At 30.8% G+C, this 10,737-nt stretch overlaps 2 protein-coding genes across 2 annotated transcripts in view; one reads left to right on the forward strand and one right to left on the reverse strand.

The window, feature by feature from the left end:
- The window catches only part of LOC108732523 (26S proteasome non-ATPase regulatory subunit 1), a 306,055-nt gene that overhangs the window by 191,200 nt on the left and 104,118 nt on the right, over nucleotides 1-10,737 (forward strand). The gene's annotated exons all lie outside the window — the stretch shown is intronic.
- LOC108732525 (5-hydroxytryptamine receptor 2A) overlaps nucleotides 1-10,737 on the reverse strand; it is a 103,519-nt gene that overhangs the window by 15,446 nt on the left and 77,336 nt on the right. Inside the window, exon 5 of the mRNA XM_018463389.2 lies at nucleotides 6,132-6,293. Coding sequence (XP_018318891.1) covers nucleotides 6,132-6,293 — 162 coding nt within the window. The remainder of the gene's footprint in view (nucleotides 1-6,131; nucleotides 6,294-10,737) is intronic.

The following is a 10,737-nucleotide window of genomic DNA, read 5'->3' on the forward strand; positions in this document are numbered from 1 at the left end:
AAATTAGTTTAAATATTATATGGACAATAAACTTTGATGTATGGAATTTTTGCAATTTTTAAAGCCGCAAAATTTTTAAAGAACATAAATTTAAACTAATTTCAATAAACAGAGTTCAAATATATAAATCAATCCTTCCTGGAAAAATCGTATTTACTTCAAGTTATAAAGTTGAAATAATTTGAATTATCCTTTGATTCATTGGAAGGAATCGGTGAACAAATTTCGAGTTAATCATCAGTTTCTGCCGTATGATGTAGAAAATTTAGTTCTTTACGAAAGCAAGAATTAATTTGAAAACTTCATACTGTGTATTACAATCATTTTTCTTGACTTCGAATTTCTGACGATAATAAAATTATGTTCTAAATGTGTAAAATGTTTCGACAAAAGCCTGGTGTAATTATTACAATCCGTGATTTAGAAACTTAGCAAGCAGTCTCGCATTATGGTCTAACGATAAGAGTTACTCCGGAAGTTGGTTGTTAGTTCGTAAAGGAACTGGTTTTCCGCATTGTTCTATTTGCTTTCGTAAGAAAATTTCTGCCGGATAATTTCTAATTTAGTCAAGAAAAGAAGTTTTTTTATAATACATAAAGACCAATATTTACTACCAAAGATCATCCCTTACAAACTTGTAAGGTACTTTATTAATGTTTCGATACAAAGAAAATTTAACACTATCAAAATACTTACAATTGATATATTTTTCATCTGTATTGCATACATAACCATCATTCATTTTCCAATTAAAAATATTAACATTTTAAAATAATCATTGGCTATTATGATAACGTTTAGTTATTTAACGAAATGTCATGCTCTGCAAATACGTATGTATTGTATACTTTGACTTTTTTATTCGAAAATGTCCGAAATTTTGCTTTGTGAACATGATAAATATTGCAATGTATTTTAATGGAATCATGGTGGTACAGTGTTATTACTAAAATGTGGTGGTTAATAACGGAATTAATTAAAATTGCTTTATGAAATCTATTGTCAAAACACATTTGTGAATGTAGATATATACATATACATATGGTAATCGTAGTTTCTATTATTATACCATAGTGCTGGCCAATTTTTTTTTGTTTCTTTTCCATTTAAAATAATATTGTCAATGCATTCCCGTAAATGCATGAAATTATTCTGTTACTGATATAGTATAAAGGAGTTACTTGTCAGTTACGTATATTCTTTCTTACAGAAAATAATATCTAATAATAAACCACAAAATTTGAAGACTTTAATGTTTTTTTTTTAATAGTTGCTGGATAATATTTTAAAAACAAACTATGCTCTTTGTTGTTGCATAGAAAGACCAAATTAATTTTTGTTAATGCAGATGAAATCATAATGTTTTAATGGCTTTTAATCAGTTCAGATATAACTTATCAATAGGTAACAACTATTTATGGAAATGATGGTAAGAGCGTTTCTAAATTCGAAAATGTTGTAGAAACGTGATTTTCTGAAAATTTTTTTTACAAACTGCTCAACTTAAATGTAAAGTTGTCCTTATTACCCTCTTTAAAAAGACCCAGCAAACCGAAATTTCAACAAAATACTTGAAATATTTGTATACTTTTTTAATTTTTAGAACATTCACCTTTTTGTAGTTACCTGAACATAAATTCGTATTACATTTCACTTTGCCATACCAGAGAAATCACGTAAAGTTTTATTTCTGAAATCTTGATAATAGAAATAGAAGAAATTTGTACGATTTTTTTTTACTATTGCTTGTAATAGAACCAGAGATGTGATTTATTTGAAATACTTGCATTTAAAATGCAAATACAAAATAGAAAATACCTATTATTGATATCACCACCTGCCAAAACACCACATATCGTACCTTTAGCAAGAAACTACGAAATTCTATGAATTACAACGAATCAGCCCGCAAAACAATATCGAATTGATTTACGCCAGCTGTGTAAAACTGAAAACTACAGGATATTGTGGTGTGCTAATAAATGCGTATGATCTAAACTTCTCAGAAAACGATTCGAAAAACTTCACTTATTAGATGAACCCAAAGCTGAATAAACTATGGATTCCATTTCTTTATCTTATTACAATGTTTAAAAGATCAGAAACAAAATGGGGTTGTAAATATTTTGATGTAAAATGATTGATGTTTGCATTTTGTATTTAAATACTTTTAAAAAACCATCTTGCACATCTCTAAATAAATCTCTATGTTCTGGTCTTAACTTCAGTTATCAGTAGATATACTGCCTGTGCCTTCGTGAAATAAATGTATATATGTATCTAAAGGTAACATGTAGGTATATTTATTCGAGAAACTTCTACTTCTCTCTACGTTGAAAATTAGAGCCTTATTCGTTGAATCCTTTACAACCCTTGGTAATTTATCCTATTTCATTCGCCGACGCAGTCCAAATCACAAACCTACCTTTTTCCGTGTAATATAGAACTGTCTAGTCTCCCCAGTTCAAGCTTGTTGTGATGATAAAAATATTCCATGCTTTCGTTTACATGCAGGGAATACTAGATGTTATACGCGAGCATGTAGGTGTATATGTTGTAGGGTTGTCTCCTTTTCTCTTTTACTTACAATGCGACCGGGTGATATTCCTACAGGGTTTACATACGCTTGCAATCTAGTTCGTTGCTTTTCATCTTGTTATTAATTTTTAATGCGAACCACGACAGTTTTCTGCTGTGTTAATGTTTTATTAAAAAACCCAGATAAAAGGTGTCTGATTCTGTATATGATATTGAAAGTACGAAAATAATTTTGAAAAAAATGAAATGTAAATATGAAATATTAGTCTGAAAATTCATTTTTGAATTTTTTACCCACTACACGCTACCTTAAATTAATGAGGGAAAAATTGTTGCTGTTGTCACACTCCCGCCGGGGTCCACTTTAGTTTATTGAAAAGCCTACAANTTTTATGAGCGTGGAATTATGCTACTACCAGAAAGATGGCAAAAGGTGTTGGACCAGAACGGTCAATATATAATTTAATAAAGTATTTGTTTATTATACGAAAACTGTCTTTCATTTCCACAACAAAAAACGAAATGACTTTCCGAACAACCGTTTAGTTTTAGGGAAATGCAAAGATTCTGATAATTATGATTTAATTACCATTATTGGCATCATTATCCGGTATCCGACCGGATTATAAAAATGGTGTCGTATCCGATTTTTCATTTTTAACTCGAACTCGTATATTTTCATTCCTTGAAATTATGTATTGTATTTTTCCATAGCGTCCATCTCGTATACCTGCTCTCAATCGTATTACCAATCTAGTTCGAACAGGTTGGTTTATTAAGTTGACAACAACTTCAGCGTCATTATCGGAAAAGTTTGATTGTGCCGATCGACAGTCCTGTGCATTTGAAAACAAATGAAACCATGCATAATTCTGTTTGTTTTTCGATTGGATTCCTTGCATTGCATTCGAACTAAAAAATCATGATGCATGAGTAGAGAATTTATTTTTAAATGAGCGCTGAATTTTTTTCATCAATTTGCCTGTTTACAAATTCAGCATCTCCCCCTTCACATATCTCTCTAAAACACAAATGTATATGCGTGTGCTATTTCTTTTTTCGGTTTGACAAAAGTTTCTGACGCTTCGAAAAATATCAGAATGTCAACATACTCATTAAAGTAAAAAAATCGCGTCTAACAAACTGGCATATATAACAATATAAATCTTGTTGTATATGATAAACTCGGATAGGAAACCCGACTTAATAAAGAGTAGCAAGGAAAATTGTATTCATAAAGTTCAAATGTGTACGTTAGGATAGCCCATTTTTTTCCGACATTCTTTTCAATTTTTTGCTGAGGTTTGTATGTTTTTGATATATTAAAGAGCTTGTCCAATTGTTAACATTAATAAATGATTTCTGAAATTTTCAAGAATTGAGAAACCCCGAAAACGATGAATAATAGAAATATTTTGAGCCGCAGGCTGTATTAAAAAGTATTTCATTCGTAAAATGTGACTTTATGAAAAGTAGTAATTAAAGAGAAAAAGGTAACTTTTTGGTCAAAGAGAACAGTTTCTTATTACGTTAAAAACACAAATTTTCATACAGTAGAAAGTGCATACAAATAAACAAACTTGTTGGTATATAAATGGTTTTCCCTGCAATTTTAGTAAAACGTCTTCTATCAATATCGGTTGAAATTCAAAACATTATTTCTCATTGTGTTCGATCATAATTTATTTGCAAAGAGCATACGTCGTCAGTTCGGCATGTAGTAATGTATTTCTCAGCTGGTTGCCGTGCCCTAATGCTCCCTCAAGCGTGTGCTGCTATTTTCGTTTTATTTGAAATTATGGATTCATTCAAAGTATGTATGAGAAATCCGGAAAATAATGTAAACCGAAGAAAGAAACGAATGTGGGCTGAATGATAAAATTTCATTAAAAAAAAAATTGATTCAAAATAAGTTTTTTTGGAATGGGAACTTCTCTTTATTTGAAATTAGAACCTCGGTTTATGTTCAGTTTTTATTTCGTCTTATTGTATTAATATTAATACTTTCCTTTTGTAATACAGTTTTATTCCCAAAATTGACGTTTCTAATATCATCTTTGTAAATCCTAATTTGTACTTCCAATATTAAAGCAAACTAGGGGTGCCCGCGGCTTCGCCGTCATGGTATTCAGTTTACGTTACGGTAAATTTACAGGTTTTGATATTTTATGGTTAACAGTAACTCATGATTATTATACGGTTTCTTATGCAAACATCAAAAAGAAACAGAGTTCGCAGAAATTACAAACGTTATCTTTTGTGAATAAAAATTCGACATTCGTAAATTTTGAGTATTAACTTTTAACTTTTTTAATTTATTATTTTGATTCGTAATACTGCATTTAGTTTTTAATTTTAAAATGTCATTCAGTATTTTCCTTTTGTCTTACTAGAATTTCCCCTTTTTTCCAAACCAATTAACGATTACTAGCGATTATTTTGAAGAGTAAACTTTATTTACTTTATTTTTCGTTATTCTTCAAATCTTTTTAGGGTTCCGCACTCCCGAATGAAAAACGAAACCCTTATAGGATGACTAGTGTGTCTGTCTGTCCGTTTTTTAATAACCCCGAACCGTATTCGTAACCGTGAAAGTCACAATCCTTGCATCACTACTTATAATATTAATATATCGTACATTGCATTAAGTTTATTTGAATTATTTTAGCAGTTAAACATTAATACTCATATATCAAAATACATGTAATCGAAATTATAAGTGTTTTTGATTTACAGTTATTTATTTGGGTCAGTAGTTTCACAAAAACTAAAGAAGGACTAAAAACTAAAACTTTAATTATTCACGTAGAGTTGGGGTAGGACACTAATCACTACATAGTATAAAACAAAGTCGCTTCCCCGCTGTCTGTCCCTATGTATGCTGAAATCTTTAAAACCACGCAACGGATTTTGTTGCGGTTTTTTTTAAAAGATAGAGTGGTTCAAGAGGAAGGTTGATATGTATAATACTTGCATAATATAGTAGGGAAACACTGATAATTTTAGAGGTTTCTAATGTTACGTCGTAAATAAACACATTTTTTGCGCTTACATTGCAAACGCTGGCTGAATCCTACGAGATAGATCAAAATCTACAAAAAAGTCCGTGATGGTATCTGTCTATCTCTGAGGGATAACCCACAATAACCATTTTTATCCTTTACTTTTTATGAGAAATAATGACTTATTTACGAAGCGATTGTAGGCAATACAGCATTAATTCTTATCCAATTAAGTACCTTAAATACATTGTGCATTTAATATAGATCAATATGGCCCTTTACAGCATGCAATTTAAATGAATATTTTCGAAGTTATTACAGATTTAAAATGCAAACATAGCGGTTGCGGCGGTACCGACCGGAAGGCCGGTTTGTATTGTCTAATGACAAAAAAACTGTGAATGTTGTATATAAAGACATTCTGTAGTATATTTAGTATGTTCAGGAGGTATCTTTTGAAGATTTCCCCTTTTCGATAATAATCTAAACAAAACAAAAATATATTTAGTATCAGCATTGCACCCGTGCGAAGCTGAGGCGGGTCACTAGTATTAAATAAGAGGATTAAAGTAGAAAAATGTAGGTACTTACTTGAGGTTAAAATTGCTGGGGACGTTGTTGAGTTGCATTTTGAGAGACCTTAGAGCGGAATTCCTGGTTTCACGGGCTATATTTTGGGGCGTTTGCGTGCCCTGGTCCCTTTTGTTCACCTGCCCGCTGATATTCGAAGCATTTCCCCCATTTAGGCATATTCTAGAATGTGAAGTGTTTATTGGAATGTTATTGCCACCGGGTCTAAAATGAAAAAAGGTATGAGCGATGTCGTAGGAATGGTGCGTACAACGGTAGGCGTTAGATAGATGGTTATTAAATTTTATTGTTTTTGTATATATATATATATATATATATACAGGTAGATTCGGTTTATGGCGTCCCAGATATCTCATTTTTCCCCAACTGAAGTTATCATTCACAATTTCACACTCCCAATGCGCACATTTCTTTTTGTTTATTGAATTTTTGCCCTTTATATTGTGTTTTGAATTGAACAAGAAAACCATAAAAAATGTCTTATCCTTTATTCCTGTATTACATTTCCGAAAATAAAAACGAAATATGATTGATAGGTAAATTGTAAAAGGGTGAAAGTTGATTTAAGAAAGTGCTCGTAGGTAGGTACATGATTATATAACATTTTCGTAAAAAATAGTTACAACGAGAATTAAGAATAAGTTCAGGAAGATTTCTTCGAAGAACTTAAGCGAACAAATGGTCTATTATACAAGAACGATTTTTACCATTGTTCCATTATATTTCTCCGTCAAACAGGCAACCGCTTTCAAAGTTGAGTGAAATTTTGTGTAGACATTTGTAAGTACATAAGTATTTATATGTGACCTGTTTTGTTCAAAACAGTGATCCCAATTCGTAAATGTCCTAGCCGTATTGCTTACAAGACGTGGAAAATAAAAGAAAATGAAGAAAATAAAGAAAGAAATGCTTCCCTTGTATTACATAAAGATTATCGCAGTGGTCTATTATGCATTACCGTCATGAATAATGATTATAAAGGCTGAAAATACACCGATTTCTCACAAATTCCAACTAAAGTAAAATATAACTCATATTTAATGTTAAATCTGCTGGTCAGATATGTATTAGCCCTCGGATACCGTTAATATGATGATTTTTTTAATAGGTTTTCAGGATAGGCTTACATTTAAATTTTTTTTGTTGTTAGGGTAGGTCGTGCTTTCGGAGAAACACGGTAGTTACCCTTTCAAAAACATAATTTCTAAGTATACATTTTTGTATTAATTAAATATTATATGGACAATAAACTTTGATGTATGGAATTTTTGCAATTTTTAAAGCCGCAAAATTTTTAAAGAACATAAATTTAAACTAATTTCAATAAACAGAGTTCAAATATATAAATCAATCCTTCCTGGAAAAATCGTATTTACTTCAAGTTATAAAGTTGAAATAATTTGAATTATCCTTTGATTCATTGGAAGGAATCGGTGAACAAATTTCGAGTTAATCATCAGTTTCTGCCGTATGATGTAGAAAATTTAGTTCTTTACGAAAGCAAGAATTAATTTGAAAACTTCATACTGTGTATTACAATCATTTTTCTTGACTTCGAATTTCTGACGATAATAAAATTATGTTCTAAATGTGTAAAATGTTTCGACAAAAGCCTGGTGTAATTATTACAATCCGTGATTTAGAAACTTAGCAAGCAGTCTCGCATTATGGTCTAACGATAAGAGTTACTCCGGAAGTTGGTTGTTAGTTCGTAAAGGAACTGGTTTTCCGCATTGTTCTATTTGCTTTCGTAAGAAAATTTCTGCCGGATAATTTCTAATTTAGTCAAGAAAAGAAGTTTTTTTATAATACATAAAGACCAATATTTACTACCAAAGATCATCCCTTACAAACTTGTAAGGTACTTTATTAATGTTTCGATACAAAGAAAATTTAACACTATCAAAATACTTACAATTGATATATTTTTCATCTGTATTGCATACATAACCATCATTCATTTTCCAATTAAAAATATTAACATTTTAAAATAATCATTGGCTATTATGATAACGTTTAGTTATTTAACGAAATGTCATGCTCTGCAAATACGTATGTATTGTATACTTTGACTTTTTTATTCGAAAATGTCCGAAATTTTGCTTTGTGAACATGATAAATATTGCAATGTATTTTAATGGAATCATGGTGGTACAGTGTTATTACTAAAATGTGGTGGTTAATAACGGAATTAATTAAAATTGCTTTATGAAATCTATTGTCAAAACACATTTGTGAATGTAGATATATACATATACATATGGTAATCGTAGTTTCTATTATTATACCATAGTGCTGGCCAATTTTTTTTTGTTTCTTTTCCATTTAAAATAATATTGTCAATGCATTCCCGTAAATGCATGAAATTATTCTGTTACTGATATAGTATAAAGGAGTTACTTGTCAGTTACGTATATTCTTTCTTACAGAAAATAATATCTAATAATAAACCACAAAATTTGAAGACTTTAATGTTTTTTTTTTAATAGTTGCTGGATAATATTTTAAAAACAAACTATGCTCTTTGTTGTTGCATAGAAAGACCAAATTAATTTTTGTTAATGCAGATGAAATCATAATGTTTTAATGGCTTTTAATCAGTTCAGATATAACTTATCAATAGGTAACAACTATTTATGGAAATGATGGTAAGAGCGTTTCTAAATTCGAAAATGTTGTAGAAACGTGATTTTCTGAAAATTTTTTTTACAAACTGCTCAACTTAAATGTAAAGTTGTCCTTATTACCCTCTTTAAAAAGACCCAGCAAACCGAAATTTCAACAAAATACTTGAAATATTTGTATACTTTTTTAATTTTTAGAACATTCACCTTTTTGTAGTTACCTGAACATAAATTCGTATTACATTTCACTTTGCCATACCAGAGAAATCACGTAAAGTTTTATTTCTGAAATCTTGATAATAGAAATAGAAGAAATTTGTACGATTTTTTTTTACTATTGCTTGTAATAGAACCAGAGATGTGATTTATTTGAAATACTTGCATTTAAAATGCAAATACAAAATAGAAAATACCTATTATTGATATCACCACCTGCCAAAACACCACATATCGTACCTTTAGCAAGAAACTACGAAATTCTGTGAATTACAACGAATCAGCCCGCAAAACAATATCGAATTGATATACGCCAGCTGTGTAAAACTGAAAACTACAGGATATTGTGGTGTGCTAATAAATGCGTATGATCTAAACTTCTCAGAAAACGATTCGAAAAACTTCACTTATTAGATGAACCCAAAGCTGAATAAACTATGGATTCCATTTCTTTATCTTATTACAATGTTTAAAAGATCAGAAACAAAATGGGGTTGTAAATATTTTGATGTAAAATGATTGATGTTTGCATTTTGTATTTAAATACTTTTAAAAAACCATCTTGCACATCTCTAAATAAATCTCTATGTTCTGGTCTTAACTTCAGTTATCAGTAGATATACTGCCTGTGCCTTCGTGAAATAAATGTATATATGTATCTAAAGGTAACATGTAGGTATATTTATTCGAGAAACTTCTACTTCTCTCTACGTTGAAAATTAGAGCCTTATTCGTTGAATCCTTTACAACCCTTGGTAATTTATCCTATTTCATTCGCCGACGCAGTCCAAATCACAAACCTACCTTTTTCCGTGTAATATAGAACTGTCTAGTCTCCCCAGTTCAAGCTTGTTGTGATGATAAAAATATTCCATGCTTTCGTTTACATGCAGGGAATACTAGATGTTATACGCGAGCATGTAGGTGTATATGTTGTAGGGTTGTCTCCTTTTCTCTTTTACTTACAATGCGACCGGGTGATATTCCTACAGGGTTTACATACGCTTGCAATCTAGTTCGTTGCTTTTCATCTTGTTATTAATTTTTAATGCGAACCACGACAGTTTTCTGCTGTGTTAATGTTTTATTAAAAAACCCAGATAAAAGGTGTCTGATTCTGTATATGATATTGAAAGTACGAAAATAATTTTGAAAAAAATGAAATGTAAATATGAAATATTAGTCTGAAAATTCATTTTTGAATTTTTTACCCACTACACGCTACCTTAAATTAATGAGGGAAAAATTGTTGCTGTTCATATTAAACTAACTCACTTCTAAAAGTTGTCTAAAATTGTATGTATGTTTAATCGTAGTATATTCAGATATAGTCACATTAGTCCGACGGATCATTAACCTTGTAGGTCGGTTGGCCGTTGTTGCTGTTGTCACCTCTCGTAGTTTAGAGGTCAGAACATTGGTGCGTAAAGCCAAAGGTCCCGGGTTCGATTCCCGGCGGGGGTGTGACAACAGCAACAATTTTTCCCTCATTAATTTGAGGTAGCGTGTAGTGGGTAAAAAATTCAGAAATGAATTTTCAGAATAATATTTCATATTAAACTAACTCACTTCTAAAAGATATCTAAATTATATGTATGTTTAATCATAGTATATTCAGTATATAGTTACATTAGTTCGACGGATCGTTAACCTTGTAGGTCGGTTGGTCGTGGTTGTTGTTGTCACCTCTCGTAGTTTAGTGGTCAGAACATTGGTGCGTAAAGCCAAAGGTCCCGGGTTCGATTCCCGGCGGGGGTGTGACAACA

The sequence above is a fragment of the Agrilus planipennis genome, unplaced genomic scaffold (genome assembly GCF_000699045.2).
Source record: "Agrilus planipennis isolate EAB-ADULT unplaced genomic scaffold, Apla_2.0 scaffold48, whole genome shotgun sequence".
Classification (NCBI taxonomy): Eukaryota; Metazoa; Arthropoda; class Insecta; order Coleoptera; family Buprestidae; genus Agrilus; species Agrilus planipennis.